This window comes from Bombyx mori, chromosome 26, assembly GCF_030269925.1.
Source record: "Bombyx mori chromosome 26, ASM3026992v2".
In the NCBI taxonomy this organism is placed as follows: Eukaryota; Metazoa; Arthropoda; class Insecta; order Lepidoptera; family Bombycidae; genus Bombyx; species Bombyx mori.
Genome location: NC_085132.1, coordinates 11,485,172 through 11,507,681, shown reverse-complemented (window position 1 = coordinate 11,507,681; position 22,510 = coordinate 11,485,172). Strand labels below are relative to the sequence as shown.

The following is a 22,510-nucleotide window of genomic DNA, read 5'->3' as shown; positions in this document are numbered from 1 at the left end:
GGTACCTGTGGATGTTCTGCAGGAGAGAGCCATATCCGGGTTGTCACCAGTTGCGGGCATCCGGACGATGGCGCTCACCACGCACACAAAGCGTGTCCGCGTTGGGAGCACTCGCGGCGAGATCTCATCGTGGGGTTGGAGAGGGACCACTCCGGATATAACTATGTATCAGTCTCTGGCTCCCGTAATAAAATATTAAATATCATTATAGTATAGTATATAGTAATAATACTTAGCTCTTACAAAGCATTTTTGTGTATAAATTTAAATTAAAACTAATGTTGAGTTCATGGCAGAACATAAATATAGTAAGATGCGAGTGTAGAAACACAAAAGAGGTTAAAAACAGGTCATTGCTAATGTGGTAGATATCTGTCAAACAAGAAAAAAAATTTTTGAAGGCAGAAGCACTACAGAAAAACATAAATGCATGATTAAAAATAATCTGAAATCAATACAATGATCAGAATAGCACAACATGGTGTCAATATTAGAACAATACTAGTAAGTGTAGTCTGCATTGTAATATTAATTTATACTTATATATAAAACTATTATAACTGTGTTTATATATTCAATATATTTACCGAGAAGAATACTACATGGCGTCACGAGATGCACGTGACACTATGTCGTGCGATAAGAGATTCAGTCTAAGTGTATGTGTACCGCTACGAAGATGGCTATAAAACTATATTCCGGTGATATTAAGACATTATTTTTCTTTCAACACGAAATAGACCGCATTACAAGGAAGGTGGGAGTTCGGATAGCTCGTCTACTCTTAGGCAACGAGGTTAAAGGCGATTCATGCTAGGTATATGCAACTGGGACACGCCGGGATGATTTTATACTCAAGTATGATGTGCCGACTGACACTAATGACCGCCAGCAGCGCCGTCACAGACCCCTGCAACTACAAGGGTCGCACCTACATCAGTGTACCTCCTTGTACAAGTACATTGACCCCCGGGAACGACCTCCGTGTCCTCCGCCGCCCGTGCCGCCCCCTCCCGCGCCTCGGGACTACAAACTGTTCTGGGGAGCGATGACGGCCCTCGTGCTGGCGGGAGGCTTCGCTGCTTACGCCAAGTAAGACCTCCAATTTAGATTTAAATAATGACCACTTCGCAAGTCATATGAATTTTTTCGTGCTCCTTTTGAAATCGTGCTCCTCAATTGCTGCCTTATCTTACTCCTATTTGAAGAAAAACCTAGATTCCTAGATTAGAACCCAGCCTAATCTGCGTTAGTGATCGAGGTAATCCCCGTCAGATCTACGTTATACCCATAAGCAATACGGTACTTATTTTAAATTTAAATATATACATAATAATATATAGATCATATCCATCCAGACAAAGAGCAAAAATATTGGTTCATCTCACCATTGTTTGCCCGTTATGGGAATCGTTCCCACGACCCTCTGCGCAAAAGTACGGGCCGCTAACTACTGCACCGAGTCAGTGAAAAAATACTAATTAAAATTATGAATATACTACATTTAAGATCATTTAAGCAGTAACTTGACATCGCTCGCATCGCTGATGTCCATGAGCTGACTAAATAACAGGGGGGTCCGTCCGCTCAAAAAATAAAGATATTCACTTGTAAATAATATGAAGAGCCGTAGCTACCAGGCTGTAAATTAATGAGTAAAGCGCTCTTGAACAGAACGTCCCCGGAGGTCAGAGATTGGCTGACGATCAACGCTCCCTGGTTCGATGACGTAATCGCCGTCGCGTACCAGGAGAACATGACCTACAAAGAGTTCATATTACAATGCACTGAAGACGCCAAGAAGTATTTGAATAGCTACGTCCGAGACGACAAGCCCAAGCAGTGCTCGTTTGAGGAGGGATCGGCGCTGTCTAATGTTGGTTAGAAATTTTTCATGAAACATTTCAATGAAAATTCAAAAACTGCAATCCTGCAAGGAGTACAATTGTTTTAGCCTGTCCATATGTATCTCACGAATCCGCAATGTAGGTAAGTAGCTGGTAGGCACATCTAGCGTGTATTTTTTTGTGTAGTGTGCATGACGCACATCATGCAGTGGAAAAATCATTAACTCAATCTTGCTAGGAGCCGTATTAAGACTTATTGAATGACGATTTATTTACCAAAATAAAAAGCTTATGAAGGGGACAAGTGAACACATTCACGTATGTGTAATCATAATAATTCTCATTTGGGTTTCTGTAAGTTTGGTAACAATACAGGGTGTAACACAAAGTGTCAACAGTGTACATCACGTTAAAAAATGTAAAATATGTATTTGTCGTGATTAGTAATTTCATACCAAAACTAATTTATTAATTGCTTCAACTGTTCGATGACAGCCTTGAATTAATAGCGAATCCGTCAACTTATTTCTACCAATGATACGACAAAAAACGCAACCTTCTTACTAGGTACTACGGCTCATCGATTTTTGCAAATTTCAACTTTTTACAGCGAATGTTATTAAATTTTATCTTTATTACAAAGCTGTTTGATAAGCCGACACAGAGCGACTACTCAAAAGAACACTAATTACAGTTGGCGGCTTGATACACACTTTGTGGAACACCCTGTACATGTATTCATTTTAAGAAATGAAAAAACTGGGAAGTAGGTCGGGAGATGTTCCAACAAATTTTTATCTAATCGAATACGAAAGTTTTTAGGAATACAAAGGACGCAAGGAAAGGTAGGAAGGAAGGAAGTAAGAAGTGGGAGTAATGATTACCTTAATTCAGTGGGTTTTTGTAAATTCGATCTTATTAAGTCATAAACGTACATTTTGTTATCGTCATTAGGAACATTAACAGAATTAAATAATAACAAAGGCTGCATCTTCCATTGTCAGCTTTATTAAATTAATTTAAAGAACTATTATGAGGCTTGTGGTTGATAATTACAAAGTAACCGCAAAAGTATTTACAAGTTCTCTGGAGTCAGTTTTTTCTATTGTCCATAGAGCTACCAGACCAGCCTGCAGATCAGGCACTCCGCGAAAAGGGTGAGACCAAATAATTATGGAAGTCTAGTTTAAGTACATGTATATTTTCTCTATAATTTGAACTAAAGAACAGTTAAGAAAATAGTGATTGAATGTTAATAAAAACTCTTAAGCTCTCTAAACTCTAATTTTTTTAAGAAATCATACATCTATACCAAAATGCTACAGTTAGGTATATAGCCTTTACATATTCGGCATTCGTAGTTGTCTGCAGTATGCGGACAACTGAAATGTGGAAAATGATGAGCGTTCACAAGCTGCGAAGGAGTAGAGTCCTCAGCGGCGGGGGCTCAGCATTTGGATCTTTTTTTTGCCCTTGTAGGCGGACGGGCATATGACTTGATGGTGAGTGGTTATCGTCGCCCATTTAATGCATAATTTGTGTGTATTGAAGAGAACGAGTCACCATGCGACACGCTGCCTCCCCCCGTGGTCACTAAGGACGTGTGCGAGATAGAGAAGTGTCTCACGGACTTGGCCGATACCGCTCTCAACAATTACGGGACGGCCCGCGACGCCTGCGCTTATTATAACAAGGTACACGTCAACACGCGACTACACATGATGTTCCACTAGCCGGTCACTAACCTTGTGTTGTGCTAGCGACTTGGCAACAATTTTCAAAGGGTTGAGTAGGAAAGTAGTGGAGCACGATCAGTGAAGCCTTCGGAAGTCTGAGCTGGTCCCTTACTAGGGGCGCAAGCAGAATGGGCCCTCCAGCTAAGCATTTTTATTCTCAAACCTATCGGAAATTATCGAAGTACGTTTGATACTTAATTAGGTCGTGTTTTTTTTTTGCATAGAAGGGTGGACGAGCTCATAGCCTACCTGGTGTCAAGTGGTTACCGGAGCCCATAGAGATCCACAACGTAAATGCCGCCACCCACTTTGAGATATGAGTTCCAAGGACTCAGTATAGTTACAACGACTGCTCCGCCCTTCAAACCGAAACGCATTACTGCTTCACGGCAGAAATAGGCCTACCCGTGCGAACTAATGCGGAATATGGTAGTCAGAGCTGCACCAGCAAAGGAATATCACGAGGCAATGGGACTATAAGACCTTCGGCCACTGGGACTCATAGCGATTAATTGCGACTGTCCCGGATTGTGAAATATATTTGTTCAAGCACAAAGCCACCGTGTACTAGTTGGGATACCTCCTTTAGATAAGATGATTTTAACGATCTTAACTAGAACTTACCCCTACAGGAACTTAAAGCTTAAAAAAATATTAGGGTTTGGATTCACCTATTGCTTCCTTGTAAAGTACCTAAGTCAAGGGCTCCCTGGTGTTGATTATAATGCAAAGAGAATTTCTCAGAATAACGCAAAATATAAATAAATGAACTAAAAAAGATGCGCTCTGTTTATACTAATATATAAATCTAGAGTGGTTTTTACGGATGTTCCGTTATAACTACTGAACCATGCATCCGATTGACTTGAAACTTGGTATCCATGTAGAAAATACATGTACTTAATGGATAGGCTAATATTTATATGAGTGTTGGACACCCTAATAATAATGACAATAAATAATAATGTTAATTTTAAATGCCCAGCGAAGCGGGGGAGTACGGCTAGTATTTTATATAAATAAACGTGACCGGAGATGTTTATTCAAATAATGCTAAGTCTGTCTTCAGCTGGTCGAAGAGACAATGCTAGATTTCTCGATGAGTTCCCTGGGAGAGCTGCGCCACGCGATGCTGGAGCGGCAGGATCTCGTCAAGACGTCCGTTGATAACGCGAACTACGCTGTCTCTAGATTAGGTACTGCATTGCTTCCTTTGTAGGTACTTATGTACATCTGACGATACGTCCGATGTTGTTGCAAGTGAAGAGTACCCCTTTATTTTATATTTATTGCTTAGATGGAGCCCATGGGCATCTACAACGTAAATGCGCCACCCACCTTGAGATATAAGTTCTAAGGTCTCAGTATAGTTACAACGGCTGCCCCTCCCTTCAAATCGAAACGCATTACTGCTTCACGGCAGAAATAGGCAGGGCGGTAGTACCTACCCGCGCGGACTCACAAGAGGTCCTACCACCAGTAATTACGCAAATTATAATTTTGCGGGTTTGATTTTTATTACACGATGTTATTACTTCATCGTGGAGGTCAATCGTGTACATTTGTTGAGTACGTATTTCATTAGAAAAATTGGTACCCGCCTGCGGGATTCGAACACCGGTGCATCGCTCAACACGAATGCACAGGACGGCTTATCCATTAGGCCACGACGACTTAAAATTGATGACTAGTGTCTAAATGTTTAACCAGATGAGCTAACTCGCTACTTCGAGTGCGGAGTTCAAGCACCCAAGGAGTCCCTGGACAACACCAAGGCGTTACTGAAGGACTACCGGGACAAGATCCAGACGACAAGCGCTAACTATCAGTGGGAGAACGACAGATCTCTCGCTATGGACAAACAGTGGCAAATGGTTAGTTAGAGCTGTAGCACGTTACGGGCTTGATAGTGTTCAGTTGATGTATCTGTGGGGCCCTCACTCTATAACCTGGCCAGTTATTAGTTCAGAATGTTGTATACCTTTGGATACCTTTAGGTAGTCTTCAGAAAAATAAGACTGATTGCGGCAAGAGCGATCTTTATTGCGGTTAGTTTTTTTTAAGGGATTTTATGACCTAGTCACTAAGAGCTTTAAGTCATGTCTTATTTTAATTAATATTCTTTTTTTTATGAAAAATGAAAATATGGAGTGAAGTGAAATGAACATGATTAATTTGAGACATTCTGGGATGAAATTAAATGAAATGTGATGATATGGGATGAAATATATTCTTAGTGAAATGGTGGTCATTTACTGAGATTTTTTTCAGTGGACTTTTTGGAGGATCCCGAGAAGTTACGTCCAGCGGCTTTGTTTCATTTCCCACGTGTGTGCACTTTCAGATATTAAGTAGTTAATAAACCACCACTATTACACATTTAAGCCCGAAGAAACACTAAATAGACAAAATAAAACAAATCACACAACTTCACTCCTCGCGTTCCCGCCAAAAAGTCTGCGCTCAAATATTTGCGGTAGTATTGCCACCAAGGCCCGGCCAATTGTGCAACTCACTGGACCTCATGTTTGTCGATGGTCGGAAGGGCGTTCACGGGTTTTGATAACGTGCCTAACGCTAGAGAAATAAAATGGACCCTTGCAAATTTTCGTAAATTGAAATACTTTTGCTTAAATTGGAATGTCCTCGTCTCTGCACAGGTCGGCGAGGTCGTGGAGAAGTACAGCGCGGAGACTCAGCAGATGTTCCCGGCGCCGCGCCGCGGACAGACCGACACCGACCTGCTGCTCATACACGCCACTAGATATGTACGTGCTCGCAGCATCGAAGATTTGTTTATTTAATTAATCAAAAAATTGATATTTTAATTTAAAAAAACGTATTAATAATCTATACTAATATTATAGAGTTTGTTTGTTTGAACGCGCTAATCTCAGGAACTACTGGGCCGATTTAAAAAATTCTTTCAGTGTTGGATAGTCCATTTATTGAGAAAGGCTATAAGTTAATATATAAGTTATATAACATCACGGTAAAACCAATACAAGTGGAGCATCAATAAAGAATGTTTCAAAATAGGGGTTTAAATAGCTCCTTAACATTCTATAATTCAAAAATATTTTCACTTTCTACGTAAATGAAGTGGAGAGTAAAATTTAGCGTTATGCCAAAGTAATTATCCCACGCGGACGGAGTCGCGGACAAAAGCTAGTAGTGTATAATGTTGAAGCCCTGGCAGCTGTACGGACTCAACATTAACGGATAGAGCTGGCAGCCGGTGCGTAGTGCTGTTGCTAAAGTGGCGTGGTGTGCTACAGATGCAGCAGCTGGAGGGCGAGGTGCGGGAGGCGCGCGCCGCCATGTCGGCCCGGGTCGCGCGCGGCCTGCTCAGTGAGTCCGCCACCCTCTTGTTCCAACACCTCTTTACTTTCGCGATCCATCTGAGCCCACGGGGAAGCAGTTCCCAGGGCGCGTACACACTTCAACGTGATGGCCGTCCCCCGAGGGGCTGTAGGAGACGCACGAGTTCGCAGAGTTGACAGTATTGTTAGTGCAGTCGACAAGTTCACAGCGCAGCCAGCAGGCGGTACCTTGTTGATACAAGATACTCTATATACACGACATTCTTTTCTAAATTTGACATTTCATATTTACTATTTCTAAGTAAATTTTATTGTACATATTGTTACGCGCTGGGGTTCGGAATAAATAAAATTTCACTAAAGTACAACTTAAAACACTTAAACACTTCACAAGCACCTTAAAACTCTCAATTCACTTGTTCCGCTTCGCTTCAGGTAATCCATTCGCTGTTTCACTTCGAGTAGTACCGATTACTAACTGCGTGCCAACTCTACAACGCTTTTATAGCCGATACCTCATCCCTAGAATCATCGAGAATATTCCACACATCTCTAGTCGTAGTTCCCGCTATCTAACAATAGATGGCGTTGTAATTCTCGAGCATTCTGGACACTTCGATATTCGGTAGACTATTCGGCAATACATGACGTTACTCTTACCGACGTAACAATATTCTAGACTATTTACATATATAGTTTACAAAGTAGTACCGCCAGCCGAAGGTGCCGCAGTACAGAGTCGAGTAACGATGTCTGTTGCGCAGCGCTCCCCCAGGACGAGCAGCAGCGGAGTGGCAGGGAGGCGCTGGTGCAGGCTGCCGTCAGGAGGAGGCGGACAGAGATGGACAGGGAGTATAGGAAACGGGTATAGATTGCATATGCTATTAGTTGTCAGAAGGACGCGTCACCGTGCGACCCCACCCCGGGCTGGGGCTGCTCTGGTGACACTAGCCAGATAATGAACTAGCAATGGATAATTGTTTTTAGTCAGAGGAGCTTCGTGCTGCCAACGAGCACATGATATCGGAGTGCTTGAAGAGGCAGCGCGCGGAGCACGAGGAGACGCTTCGACAGCGCGTGCTGCAGAAGGAGATCGAGGTTTGCTTCAGAGCTGCTTTAGCTGAAAGTTTATCATCATTTCAAAAATTTGAGCCAAAAAACACGGTCGTTTGAAGAGATAATTCAGTTGTTTGTTTATTTGTTAATGTATAACATTTTTCTGTATTAATATTGTAAATTTGGCGGTTCGTATGTCTGCTTGCTTTGTTACTCAATGACACAGAAACGGTTAAGCGGGTGTGCATACAATTGTGCGTAGACATAGTCCGCGGCGCGCTTACTGTCTCGTGACGTCACAGTGTGCGGACAAGCGATGCTCTGTCCCGGGGAGATGTAACATGGACATGACTACATTGTCGGAGCAGTGGCTGACAACCGTCTGCCCCACCCCGTGCTCCGCTTCGGATTCCATTCTGTTTGCTGTGTGGTAACCACCTGCTCGCTGTACATTTTTAACAAAGCCGGACCGTAGGGCCAAAGGCTTAGAGATGCAGTATCGTTGGCAATACATTGCGAATACGTTTTACAGTATTGTCACTTACAGGCGAAGGCGAGATTGAACAAGTTGATTGCCGAGAAGGTCGCGGCCGAGAAGCTGGTGCTCGCGGCGCAGCTCGCGGAGATGAGGAGCAAACTGAACGTGGTCGAGGAGAAACTCAACGGTATAGATTTTTTTTTATTATTTAGACGGGTGGACGAACTTACAGCCCACCTGGTGTTAAGCTGTTACTGGAGCCCATAGACATCTACAACGTAAATGCGTCACCCACCTTGAAATATAAATTCTAAAATCTCTAGTATGCTCCATCCTTCAAACCGAAACGCATTACTGCTTCACGGCAGAAATAGGCAGGGTGGTGGTACCTACCCGCGTGGACTCACAAGAGGTCCTACCAACAGTAATGAAGTAATGAATTGTGCAGCTCGAGCACAAGGATTTGGTCGTAGTGTAATTTTAGTTTTTAGAGCCAAACCGCTGCCTACCGCTTAATACTCTCCAAAAGCCTCGTTTGAAGAAGGACATGTCATAGCGCTCGGGAAACACCGTGGAGGGGAACTCATTCCATAGCCGGATGGCACGTGGCAAAAAAGATCTCTGGAAACGTACTGTGGATGACCGCAGTGGCTCCAGGTAGTATGGATGAACTCTACTCCGGTGGCGGGCGGTGCGATGGTAAAAACGAGACGTTGGTATCATCTTGAACAATTCCTCAGAGCACTCTCCATGGAACATGCGGTACAAAATACAGAGGGAACCGAAGTCCCTCCGCAGACTCAGAGGTTTCAAACGATTCGTGAGAATGGGATTATCAGGAGTCAAATGGAAGAAGCTGGTATTTGGGAGCCCCGGCCCAGAGACGGGAGCAGTACTCCACGCGAGGCCGGACTTGTGCTTTATAAAGCAAAAGTCTTTGTCCAGGCGTGAAGTACCGCTTCGCTCTGTTGAGGACTCCCAGCATTTTGGACGCCAACTTGGCTTTGCCTTCCACATGACTCCGAAGCTGGACATCGCTCGAAATGTCGACCCCAAGTATCCCGATACTCTCGGAAGGTTGCAGGGATACTCCTTGGAATTGCGGCGCCATGACAACAGGGTCCTTCTTCGCAGTGAACGCGCAAACTTGTGTGTGTCTTTAACGGGTTGAATTGAATCAAGTTCAATTCACCCCTTCCGGAGACTCCCCCCAGAGAGTTCTCCACTTCGGACACAAGTTTTGATAGTCTCTCTTGCACCACGCTCCGAGAGAGACTGAGGGCCGATATATCGCGCATGTTGCTGCTGTCATCTGCCCCGTGCTGTCATCCGCATAGCAATGCATGCCATCAATAGACAGAATGTCATTGATATACAGGATGAAAAGCGCGGGAGAGAGCACCGAACCTTGTGGAACGCCAGCGTTAATGGTCATGGTATCAGAACAGTCACCGTCTATAACGACCGTGATGCTCCGCCCATCCAAAACGCTAGCGATCCACTTGCAGAGACCCTCGGGGATACCTTAATATGGTAGCTTCGACAGAAGTGCCCTATGCCAGACCCAAGGCTCACAGCAAGAGCCTCGCCCTTGCTCTCCAAGGCTTCAGCCCACCCGTGAGTAAGGTATACAAGAAGATCGCCAGCTGAGTTTGAAGCCGACGTGGCCTAACGGATAAGACGTCCGGTGCATTCGTGTTGAGCGCGATGCACCGGTGTTCGAATCTCAGGCGGTGGTACCAATTTTTCTAATGAAATACGTACTAAACAAATGTTCACGATTGACTTCCACGGTGACGGAATAACATCGTGTAATAAAAATGAAACCCGCAAAATTATAATTTGCTTAATTACTGGTGGTAGGACCACTTGTGAGTGCGCGCGGATAGGCACCACCACTCTACCTATTTCTGCCGTGAAGCAGAAATGCATTTCGGTTTGAAGGGTGGGGCAGCCGTTGTAACTAAACTTGAGACCTTAGAACTTATATCTCAAGGTGGGTGGCGCATTTACGTTGTGGATGTCTATGGGCTCCAGTAACCACTTAACATCAGGTGGGCTGTGAGCTCGTCCAGCCATTTTAGCAAAAAAAAAAAACAGAGTTTCTGATCAGCTGGCGATCTCTAAGATACTTCAGGAGTTGTATATTTATTATTCCCTCCATCACCTTGGAAAGTAAGGAAGTTATCGCGGTATAAGGCCTATCAGCTCGATGGCTCCGACCGGTCACCCTTCTTGGGGATAGAGTGGACGTGGGCAGTCTTCCATGAAGACGGAATCATGTTAGCGCAATCAGAGAGGCGATACAAACGCGTTAGCGCAGGCGTCAGCTCAGGGGCGCACGTTTTCAGAACCACTGCAGCGATGCCGTCTGGCCCACTCGACTTATGGACGTCCAGGAGTCGGAGTTCCCGCCTGACTGCACACTGTGTGAAGCAGATCTCCGGCAGGGAACTATCACACCGGGGGATGTTCAGTGGTGTGGCACCCCCGTCGTCTACAGTCGAGTTCGAGGCGAAGAGTTTGATCAGAAGGTCAGCCTTCTCTTTCGCACTATGGGCCAGACTGTCATCGGACTTGCGTAGTGGTGTGGGACTAGACCTGCAAAAATTTCCTTCTGCAGTTTTGGCGAGCGACCAAAAAGCACGGCTCCCAGAGGGATAGCTCTTTAGTCGCTCGCCAATTCTAGCAAAGGCAGTGATCAGACGATCCAAGCGTAGCGTCGACCACCACACTTTATCCGGCTGGATCGGTGGTCAGCAGAAGGTCCAACAGAGAAGGCTCGTGCCCCTCAATATCTGGGACACGGGTGGGCTGTGGTTCTCGACCCCAACCACTCTTGGTGGTGAGCGTCAAAGCCTCTAAGAACTAAGAACATTCTTTTTTTTTTGGAGAGTGGGATTGAGTGGGTAGGATGTTCGAGGCGAAATCATGAGAATACCTGAATAAAGCGCGGAACACAGTACGTGCTCGACCACAGGTTGCGTGAGAGACTGACCCAGTGCATGGAAGGGCCCCCAGTCCACCCTGCGTGCGATCGCCGGGATCCACTCTATTCTCCGACTCCGGCACGACGAGCGCATGACAGGACTTTACACCGGTTGGCGGGACAGCTTTCCGGGGCGGAGTTTAGTAGTGACACCCGGGTTCAGGTCCCCTACTGACCGGCGGGCGGCGGCGAACACCGTTTCACTGGATCTCCCTATACCCCCGTCAAACAATCACGTCCCGCGAGCTCGCACGCACGTCTGCTCCGTATGTTCCAGGTACCAGCAAGATTCACCCCGAACAAGAAAGAGGAAAGGGAAGGAAAAAAATTGCTTTCCAACCCATACGCCGGAACACTGCTAGGCTATTTGGCGGCGGACTCTAGTTGGAGGGTGGTCGCCAGCCAGTCGGACAAGTCCTACCACCGATTATGTATTCAGCTCCCGTTTTTAGCACCACCTAGGGGTCACTTGTAGGGAATCTTGTAGGGAAGCCTACGGAAGCGGGAAGCAATCAACCCTCAAATTATATTATATTGAAGAAAGAGCGTCGCAAGGATGCGCACTGTAACTGCGGCGCTAAGTGTGTGTTGTCGCGGTGGCAGAGCGGCTGCGTGCGGAGCGGTGCGTGCGGCGGGCGCGCGCGCTGTGGGCGGCGGGGGGCGCGCTGCTGGCCGCCACGCGGGCGCCGCACGCCGCGCCGCTCGCCGCGCTGCTGCGGGACGTGCAGGACGCCGCCGGTGCGTATGTCCTCCACCACTTGTGTTGCGTACAGCGACAACACTTGCCCCCGGGCGGTACCCAGGGCGCCCACACACCACAACATTGCGCCACTCGAGGTTAAAGACAGCACAAGATAGCGCTTTCGTTCGAGCCTGTACTATCTGTTAGTTCACTACATGTTAATGTGGCATTTGGGTAACTGACAATAAGGGAGAAAGGTGTGTGTGTGTCTGTGTTACATTTAGCATGCTCCCAATATCAATTCGTCATATTCATATTGGCACTAATCCTACTCACTCTCTCTTATAAATTTGATAGGGGAAGACGACGAGTTTGTCCGCACAGTTCTGAAGTCAATACCGGACTACGTGCGGGACGAGGGGATAGAACTGGAGTCTGTTCTCAGAAAGAAATATTATGAGGCGAGTTCAACGCACCCTTGTCCAGGTCCAGCTGTGGGGCAGCGGCTGATGGCGCAGGACGTTGGGGTGTCATTTTATGAAGGAGGCGAATCAAACTTGATAGTGATAGAGCTTCAGATAAGATCAGATTGGTTGATGACCTCCTGTCCCTCGACAGACCTTATCTGGGCCAGACTCAGTGACTAGAGACATGGTTGGCGTCTACACACGTAGTGGAGGAAACATTGTATCCCTTCAACCAAAATTAATTAATTACATAGTTATGAGCCCGGGGCGCTGAGGTGCACAACGGCACCGTCGCGCGCGCCCTACATGTAGTGGGTTCTCTTAGACTCGATCGATCCAGGAAGGCGATGTGGTGAGCCCTCCCAGTCATCTCGACGAGTACCGACGAATAGACTGAAGGAGCTCGTCTGACGGCGTAGTGATCCGTATGCGGCTCATCTCCAGTACGGTGGCGCGGCGGGGCGGGGTGGGGGGATACAGTTCCTCATGAGCTCGTTGCAACTGCTGCAGATGGAGAAGGTGGCCTTAAAAGTGGCGCTAGTGGAAGAAGACGGGGCCCCGCTGTTCGTGTACTTCCTGTCGTGGCTGCAGTACATGTTACTATTCGTCAAGGTACATAGCTCTCAGGTTTAAAATGCGAACGATCTTTTATTTTAATTTCTTTATGGCCCGTGAATATTGAGATTAGTTAAAACCAAAATACAACTGTATAAAAAGTTTCTAGTACTTCGGAGATGTGTTTTTATACAACACATTGGGTAGCTATTATACTTCTTAATACTCAATAGCTATGGAAGGCTTTCGACGGCGTGTTGAAGTCCCTTCAATAAAGTCATGTAAATTGAAAAATTATCTAGTCTACAACCTCCTCCTTACGATAATCCTCAATGCTGAGGTTCGTGGCCTCCTCTAAGAACTTTCTCCTGCCTCATTCCTGCCTATCCTCGGCTGTGTGGATAGCAACGTGGACTGTAGTGTTGAGAGTGCCTGTGAGAATGACTTCTGCCTCTGGGCCTTCTTCCGCATACCTTGCCTGTTACCAGTAGCTTCTCTAACTTGTCCCTTCTCTTTCTGGCAATATGTCCAAAGAACTCGAATCCCCTTCACGCCCATATATTGCTGAGGCGCATCGGAATCTTGAGCTCGGTAAGAATGGATTCATTGATTCTGTGTTCTGTCCAATGAACCCCGAGCATTTTCCTCCAGCACCACATCTCAAAAGCGTCGTTGCGTTGGCGGTCGGCTTTCTTGAGGGTCCAAGTCTCTGCGCTGTAGAGAAAAATGGAGAAGACGAGGGAGGCTATGAGCTGCTTCTTGGCATTCCTCGAAATGTTTCTGTCCGCCCATACACGGTCCATTTGGGACATAGCTCTCCTTGCCATACCATTCCGCCTTCTTCTTCTCTTGGAGGATCTGCCAATCGAGGAAGTATCTTAAGTGGTTATTAATGATATGTAGAAGGATTTTGCTACTGTGAGAGAGGATCCTGGAGCTTTCTTGCATTTCAATGCTACTATATCAGAACTCAGCATTGAGGTTCCGGTTCTAGGCTGTTGCAGTTTGGACACCATACCAACGAAGCATCCAGTTGATGGTCATAAAGCCTTTCATAGTATCCATGTCACCTCTCACTTATTGCGTCAACGTCGTGAATTGCATTGCCATCCTCGTCATTGATCACCCATGTTTTTTATTTCAAGTGCCTGGATAAAAGGCGAACCTTCTTGAATAAGTCTGAAGTCTGAAATTTCAAGAAATCATTTTCTTTCCACAGTTCGGAGTATTTCTTCCTGACGCCAGGACATTGTGGACCTTTCATTCTTTGCTTCTTGCAGTTACGGATTAGTTATCGTCGGCTATCCACGATTTGTCTTACTCGACGTATTATTGTCCCTTCCGGTCGTCCTGATTGTGTCTATCGTAGCATTTATTTGGGTTTTCAGACGATTCCAGGAAAAAATTGCATTATCTTTAATTGGGCTCGGGGATTCCGTGAGTTTCATCCCAAGGACAGACTGAAAATGAGCTCTTTCAGGAGGATTGTCTGGTATTCTGAGCTTTTGTTTTGTTGGTTTTCTAGGAGCCCTTAGCCTGAGCGCAAATTAAAAAAGCATGTCTTCACATTTACGACGGACGACTTCCAACGCGTGTTCACGAGTATGTGATCGATCTGATTGCTATACCGCGCTCCAGGGAAAGTCCATGTGTATAAACGTCTTGGGTGATGTTGGAATTGCGTGTTTGTTATGCAAAGATTCCTCTCGATGCGATACTCCACAAGTCGTTGGCCACGATTGCTCTTAGAACCCACACCAAACCTTCCCACAATGTTGCGAATACGGTCATCATTGATCATATCTCCGACTTTAGGATTTCAGTCGCCGAGTATGATAATTATTTCTCTCTTTGGGATCTTGTTCAACGTGGAAGTTAGCACATCGTAAAAACCAGCTATCTCCTCGTCTGGCGCTCTTTCAGTTGGCACGTATATTTGACAATATTGAGCACATTGGGTTTCGCATTGATTCTCATAGTTATGATTCTATCCAACACTGGGACGTAAACCGAGTCTATAACAATGAAGAATAAATCATTTGTGTTAAAGTTTAGTATTATTCGATTAGATATCCGGGATCCCGCAGGCGGAGTACGAGAGCTCCACCGATGTGCTGCCCGAAGATTTGGACACATTCGATTTACTGCAGAGGGCGCGGTTAGATGCTCTTGTTTAATTTGTCCATAAGCCACCCTGATCTCGGACCATCCGGTGCCAGCGGCGCAACTCCTCGAGGTCTCCTGGTAGCACCCGTACACGGACAGAGAGCATTGTCTTCTTCGCGCCTGCGACATTGAAGTATTGGGAGCTAACGAATATTAAATATCATGATAAGAATAGTATTTCTATTAAATTGCTGTCCTAATAGTTAATGGCAGGGCGTCCGGGCAGGCTCCACCATCCTGCATATTTGTGCCGTTAAGCAGTGATGCGGTTCCGTTAGCGGATGGGGCAGCCATTGTACTATAAAACTGACTTAGAATTCATGTCTCAAGGTGGGTGGAGGCATTTACGTTGTTGATGTCTATGGGTTCCGGTAACCACTTAACACTATGAGGGCCGTGAGCTCGTCTACTTATATAAACGAAAAAACCTCCCAAACTACGAATACGAAAGTTAGTTATACTATAGTGATGAAGACTACAAGGTGTCGTGACGCACAGGTTCTGGCTGGAGCACGGGTCGTGCGAGCGCGCGGTGCGCTGCGTGCGCGGGGTGCGGGGCGCGGCGGGGGCGGCGGCGGGGCGGTGGGCGCGGCGCGCGGGGGGGCTGCTGGCCGTGCGGGCCGCCGCGCACGCCGTCCGCGCGCACGCCGCGCACCTCGCCCTGCAGTACGTGTGACGCGGGGGCGGGGCGCGCGGGGGGCGGGGCGCGCGGGGGGCGGGGCGCGCGGGGGGCGGGGCGCGCGGGGGGCGGGGCGCGCGGGGGGAGGACAGTGCGAACTTGCCGTTTCTGGTGGCCACTTTAAACTAAAATTAAGGCAGAATGATTGATCCGTGGTTATCAATTTTTACTGTGCTGAGTTAAATTTTCACATTGACATATTATATTTATTGAAATAGAGATCCGAAAATAAAATTTATGCTTCTAAATATAAAAGTGACTTAATTGAAACTAAAACCTTCGTATTCGCCTTGCACCCGGCTCTGATAATGCCGACTGCACACGAGCGGGGATGGCAGGGACGTCGGGGACGCAGCGCAATACAGTAGCCTGGCAAAGACTATTTTAAGGGATAAAGTCACCTATTTTAAAAAAAAAAACGATAATGTGTTAACGTTTACTGCATTTTTTACTTTGGTAATAGATAATATTCAAGAAAATTGTTTCATTATGAGGGAGCAGAAACGTATTGAATTAAACAATATTCGTAGTCATATTCCTTAATCAATGATTTTGAATATATCAATTTGAGACTGCAGTGTCACACTCTGGTCCTGAAGTCATGTGCATTGTTCAGTCGCAGCTGCCTCCCTCTCTCCTCTCCCAATATAGTGGGCGCGGCGGCGAGGGACACGAGATGGCATTTTTTTTTTATGAAGCAAGGAGTACTGGTGGCCTGGAGGCCTTTCCAGTTTCACCAGGACAGGTGGGCGAGCAAGGGCTCAGTCAGGAGGAGTGGGATTTGCTAACAGCTGCCCGAGCGTTTCCGAAGCAGACCTAAAAACTCAAGAGCAGCTGCTTCGCGAATGAATCTACTACCGGATCGGAATCGCAACCCGCTGAGAAGAACCGGCAAAAAACTCAGAGGGCTGATGCATGGGTCAGGTTGCACATCGAACACTTTATCGAGTTCGTGTATGGTTACCGAGGTCCTAAGCCTACTCCTAGTGTTAGAGTCAAAGGCATCTAATGCAAACGTTATTGGATCTGATGGACCCGTAAAGATGTGTCAAGGACGTCGACTGTGACTGTCTCCTGCGTGATCAGGATTCGGAGTGTAATTAGCAGCGGCAAAGATAAAGCGATTATCGTGACGCCTAACTTATCGAAGTACCGTTCCGACGCTTATTCGTGAGTTTCCGGATCGATTCGGGACTCACGTCGTAGTGTCGATATTCCTCACGAACCAGTGGTGGACAAGCACATGTGTACCGCTTGTTTCCGTTTATTTGTAAAGAATAAAATTATGTGGATGTGGCTTTTTATTTTGCCGGAAGCGGTCTCCACACGCTCCTTCTGCTGCTGACAAGTATGTGACCAATGCGGCCTTGAGATACACTAAGTACTATTTCATTTAGCACTCATCCAATGTTAGGTAGAAATAAATAAATACAAAGAGAGATATAAAACTGTATTGAAATCAATGAATTCACAAGTCTGATATTTTATTGAATACAACACAACAGGTTCCGAGCGAGACCCGTTCGCTCTTGCGTTTGCTGCCCACAGACTCCATGCACCTACATGCGTCGAATACAATAATTGACAATCACAGCAGCTAACTTTACAAAATAATAAATGTCTATAGAGGACGAGTCAGGGTATAGAAGCGTCATGACGAACGCTTGTAGCCTGAAAGAAAAATAAACTGAAACCGTAGTACATACCCGGTTTCAAAGCAGCGACGCAAGTGTCCGAGACCACCGGGGTAGTAAGTATTTTTATTCGCCCTTGTAGGCAGATGAGCTTACGGCCCTGATGGTGAGTGGTTACCGTCGTAGATAGACGTCTGCAATGTCAGAGGCAGAGCCAAGCCGCTGCCTACCGTAATATTTAAATTCAAATATTTCTGTAATAATTGTAGTATAAGCATTTACTAATGTAGTTATAACTTATTAATCTTGAATTCAACATTTAAAAGTTATAACAAAGAAAAACAAGTATGTTTTTAACATTACATCACTTAATAATGACAAAATTGTCGGAAAACCGAAGACGAATCTCTTAAACTAACATTTTTGTCGCAAGAAAATATGATTGTAACAGTTTTATGTATTACTAACCCAACAACCAGCAGCAAACGAGAGAGAACCACTACGGACCAACAACCAAGACGTGTTTAAACATAATAACAACATTCAACTTATTATCAAACATATACTGCTTGAATTTTTGGTATTATTAATGTTTATTGACAAGGGAATAAAGATCACACGTGTTATCTCTAAAACGCCTAGTATTTTAGTTAAAAATTAAACGCCATTTTGTGGATACTTTTTTAAAATGGCGGCGCTCACTCAGTCCAGATGTTAATGTCAGTTGCCTACGAATAAGGTCTTGCTATTTTCGCTGTCTCTGTCACTCCGTCGCGGCGTCGCTGCTCCAGCCTAGGAGAGAGAGAGAGAGCGCACTATAGCGAGTAATGACGTTTCGTCTCACGACGTTCACGTTTTGATAGAAACCGGACCATGTAGGTCAATCAAACTTACAAATCATCATCAGAAAAACCAGGCGTTTTATATACGAAATAAAATGTTTTAACACTTAGTTTGAAAATATAATATAGTATTCTAGATTATATCGATATTTAATTATACTATTAATCACAACACTTGCAACTATTTTATAGTAAGACGGTCAGTAATTTCATCTAAAATTTAAACAGATTTATAATTATTCAAAAGTTTCATAGGAATTTGAAACGTATTTATAGAGTATTAGAATCGATTGTATTTATCACAATAAACTTGCTGAAAGGCAACGTCTTCTTGTTGCTAAATTAAAATCTTATTTGTTCTGTAAAATTAAGGTTCCCGAACTAGTGAAGTGAAACTTCTATTGGTTCGACGGTGGTTCGTCGGGAGTCAAGACATGTGCGACGTAATGTTATCGTCTCAGGTGAGGGAGCAACGCAGAACCGCCGTCGCCCTAAACATGTCGAATCCCCCGATCTACTTTCGGGGCGCTTAGGCCCTTGAAACACCGGTCACCGTCCTCGTCGTACTACCCCACAGACACAGCCCGTTGAGTTCCTCGCCAGTTCTACTCAGTGGGACGCGATTCCGATCCGGTGATAGATTCTGCGAAGCACTGCTCTTACTAGGGATAGTGTTAGCAAATTCTCTCAGGTTAAGCCCGCGAGCTCACCTACCTGTCCGGCCGTAGCAGGAATAGCCCCATATGCTACCAGCTAATAAGTAGGGATAAATGTGACTGAATGTGGATAATGAGTACTGACGGGCTGTCCCCGTGGAGCCTGACTAAAATCCTCAGTAGGTGGTGGTGACGATTAATTGTGATGACGTCAGCGCCAGCCCACGTGTCGTGGTGACGTCAGACCGCATAGAGGTTTCACTTCGCGCGGGCCCTCACTGCTCCGTGTAAACATTACTCCGCGAGCACAATGGACGCCGCGGTTCTACAAGTGATAGTAACGTCAATAAATATTCATTTTTTGTACACCTATAACGACTAGCATCATAATACTTATAAGTTCTGCTGTCCCTCTCACACGTACAGTTAAAACAGTAGGTGTGAGCGGAACGGAAATATTGTTTTTAATCACACTTATTTAGTTTCTTACAGGCCGAGAACGACAATTCTATTTTAAAATTAACTACACACGTATTGAAAAAATAAAGAAGTATCATATCTGAGAAAAAATCAGTAAAAAACAGATGCAGAGTACACACATACAGTTAAAACGTGAAACGTTTTAAATTTCGTTACATTAAAATAACAACAACAAGTGCTTCTCGAAATTATATCTTATCGTCAGGGAATAGAGTCCCGAAGAGATATACATAGAATAGTTTTAAAATAGAACCTTCGCGAAGTAACACTAGATCACAGTCTATGTATATAATTTATACGTAATACATACGCTATCTCACAGAAAGTGACGTCAAACAGACGCAGACCACCGCTACGCTACTCATTACATATCCTCATCTAATAGTTAGTGCTCACGAACTAGCTCCGTCGCTGCCGGGGGGAGGGGAGGGGGGCGTCGGTTGTGTTCGTGAGCACTAGTCGTCTACCTAAAGTTTTTCTAAAACAAATTTACAGGCCAGAGCCGGAGTTTAGTATTAGCCGTTTACCGGCGCACTGTTTCAGTCCAGTGAAGAAAGTAGGTATAATGTGTATCTACTACATATTTAAGTTAAGATTTAAATACTCAGTATCGTTTTGTGGACTGCAGTATTTTACTTAAATTATTTTATTTCAATTAGTTAACACAGAGTCGCCGCGGACTCTAGCGGAATTATCGTTGCGTCCGCGGGGGGGGGGACAGACCCACCCCCGGGGACGCAACGATAATGCAAATTCTTCAGGAAATCCATAATTTCGTTCGTCTTTTTACTGCAAAAATGTCCGATTAAAATTAAGATTATATTAGAGAAGTGAGTATATTTGTGGAGGAGAGCGCGCCGGAGCAGACAAAGCCGGGGGTCGCACTAGTCGATGGACTTCGAAGTCTTCAGCCCGTCGCTGCCCGCGGGCCGCGCACCGCCGCTGCTGCCCCTGCACCAACAAGGGGGCTAGCTATATTGCCGTGGGGTGAAGTGGTACTGCTGAGATGGTTGGACCAACTCACAGTCAATTTGGAGTTAAGTGCTGCTACCACTTTGGGACCTGAGTTTTGAGTCTTAGTTTTACAGTACAATAAGTGGGGTGCACCCTCCAAACCGAAACGCATTACTGCTTCACGGCAGAAATAGGCAGGGTGGTGGTACCTACCCACGCGGACTCACAAGACGCTTTACTATCGGTAATTACGCTAATTGTAAGTAGTGTATTAGCAATAATTGTAAGTAGGGGTGCCTCCCCCGTGCGGAGCCACGTGGGGTGCCGCGGGGGAGTTCGCGCCGAGAGACATGCGATACAAAATATAGAAAATAATTACGTAATGAATTTTCCAATCAAAAGTGTAAATAGCAGAATGCCCTTGAATTTGCTTTAGGAGAATATCAGCGAGGGCTGGTGGTGCCGGGTGCTGTGCGGCTACTGACCAGTTAAGACTCAGTCGTCACAACACGTGGCACAGCCGCCGCGGCCGCGCCCGCGCGTGCGGTCCCGGCGGGGCCAGCGCCGTGCTCCGCCCGTCCCACACCACCGTCGCCTTCTGCACCACCTTCTCCTCTCTCTCTACTTCCCTCTCCTTCTCCCTCTCTCTGTCTCTGTCTTCTCGATGGGAGCTTGGAGCGGAGTAGAGCGACCTGAAACAAGCTTCCGTCGGTGATTGTTTATGAGAAAATAAAAAATAAAAATTGACAAAATAAATTTTATAATAAAACCAAATCAAACGTAATTAAACTTTATCCGAGCAGCTAGCCTCTGCCGACGGCTCTATTAGCTCTGTGGCTTGTCTATTTGTATTACTGTTACTATTACTTGTCTGAAGCTTAATTTTGTTTTGAAAACAATAATTTCATTAAAAAAAAGGGAAAAATTAAGATCTAAAATCTTTTCAAGTTTGAGGCGTTAGTTCCCGCCCGCGCTACCGGCTCGGTCAGAGTTCTCTTTGGCCTATTTATTACAGCAGTACTGTTTAAATTTAAAAAAAAAGTTAAATGAAAGTATTGAATAAACACAACAATTTATCTTTTACATTAAAAATGACACAAAACTATCTAAAAAGTATCAATTACCATAAATTATAACATTTTCGAAGTTATAGAATATAGCTAATAAAGAATTAACGACCTTATTTGAAAATATAATTCCATAATATGTTTAAATTAAGATTAATTTGACTAATTGGCTAATACTTGAAATACCTCTCCGATTGAACGAGTGAAGAGCGGAGTACAAGTGGGGTGTGTGGGTGGGGGAGGGGCTACCTGGTGAGCTTGGTGCGCGCGGGGCGGGGCGCGGGGGGCGCCCTCCCCCTCCGCAGCGAGTGGAAGGGAGTCTTGAGCGGCTTGGCGGGGGGGCCGGCCGCGCAGTTCAGCGTCGTCACCGTCAGCTCCACGTCCGCGAGCGGCTCGTTCAGTGCTGCGGACACAGGTGTGGGAGTGAGCACGCGCTAGCTGCGGGGGGCGGGGGGGAGCGAGACGGCGACAGTACCGGTGAACTCCTCGACGGGCTTGTCGATGGTGTCGTGGTCGATCCAGGTGAGCCCCATGTCCACCTTCTCGGCGAGGTCCTGCCAGCGGCGGCGGTTGTCAGCCGTGCCGGTGCGCAGCGGCGTCATCCAGGGGAAGGTGTCGGAGAGCACCTTGTACAGCGGCAGGCAGATCGTGTCGATGAAGCCCACCTGCATCTGCGGCAGCTCGTCCTTCTTCTCTCTGCCGAGAGGATGTTGTTTAGAGCAATTCTATACATGAAGTATGTATGACTGTTTTTTGAATTTTGATACAGAATAATAATTTCGACAAGACAGTCATTGTAAGTCAATCAAAAATTCAGGTCGTACGTGCACGTGTTGTAACTATATTAAAGTAAAAATAATCTTCTCTCTGAATATATCTAATTATTGAAGCGACCAGTA

The 22,510-nt window shown here is 45.6% G+C and overlaps 2 protein-coding genes across 3 annotated transcripts in view; one reads left to right on the top strand and one right to left on the bottom strand.

The window, feature by feature from the left end:
* The first annotated feature begins 344 nt into the window (after window positions 1–344).
* LOC105841628 (MICOS complex subunit Mic60) lies at window positions 345–15,975 on the top strand. Its single transcript, XM_038020658.2, has 17 exons — window positions 345–504; window positions 896–1,092; window positions 1,675–1,880; window positions 2,963–3,004; window positions 3,399–3,541; window positions 4,653–4,779; window positions 5,294–5,457; window positions 6,244–6,351; window positions 6,862–6,934; window positions 7,671–7,771; window positions 7,894–8,004; window positions 8,510–8,627; window positions 12,033–12,167; window positions 12,469–12,572; window positions 13,089–13,190; window positions 15,203–15,291; window positions 15,798–15,975. Exons 1-17 carry the CDS (start codon window positions 460–462, stop codon window positions 15,973–15,975), a joined length of 2,043 nt encoding a protein of 680 aa, XP_037876586.1. The 5' UTR covers window positions 345–459.
* Window positions 15,976–17,414: 1,439 nt separating this feature from the next.
* The window catches only part of LOC101745078 (cGMP-specific 3',5'-cyclic phosphodiesterase), a 79,832-nt gene continuing 74,736 nt past the window's right edge, over window positions 17,415–22,510 (bottom strand). Inside the window, exons 16-19 of one of the 2 annotated variants that reach the window (XM_038020655.2) lie at window positions 22,087–22,307; window positions 21,861–22,014; window positions 21,030–21,246; window positions 17,415–20,541 (exon numbers count right to left, since the gene is read on the bottom strand). In XM_038020655.2, the coding sequence (XP_037876583.1) occupies window positions 21,033–21,246; window positions 21,861–22,014; window positions 22,087–22,307 (589 nt within the window). In that variant the 3' untranslated portion in view covers window positions 17,415–20,541; window positions 21,030–21,032. The remainder of the gene's footprint in view (window positions 20,542–21,029; window positions 21,247–21,860; window positions 22,015–22,086; window positions 22,308–22,510) is intronic. The other variant, XM_038020656.2, reaches the window with a different exon arrangement.

What these genes read in the sequence shown, in the direction of transcription:
- LOC105841628 (XM_038020658.2), top strand. Translation starts at nt 460, where the DNA reads ATGATCAGAATAGCACAACATGGTGTCAATATTAGAACAATACTA. An exon ending in GGCTTCGCTGCTTACGCCAA is followed by an intron (nt 1,093 to 1,674) that starts GTAAGACCTCCA and finishes GCTCTTGAACAG; the next exon opens with AACGTCCCCGGAGGTCAGAG. An exon ending in ACAGGGAGTATAGGAAACGG is followed by an intron (nt 7,772 to 7,893) that starts GTATAGATTGCA and finishes AATTGTTTTTAG; the next exon opens with TCAGAGGAGCTTCGTGCTGC.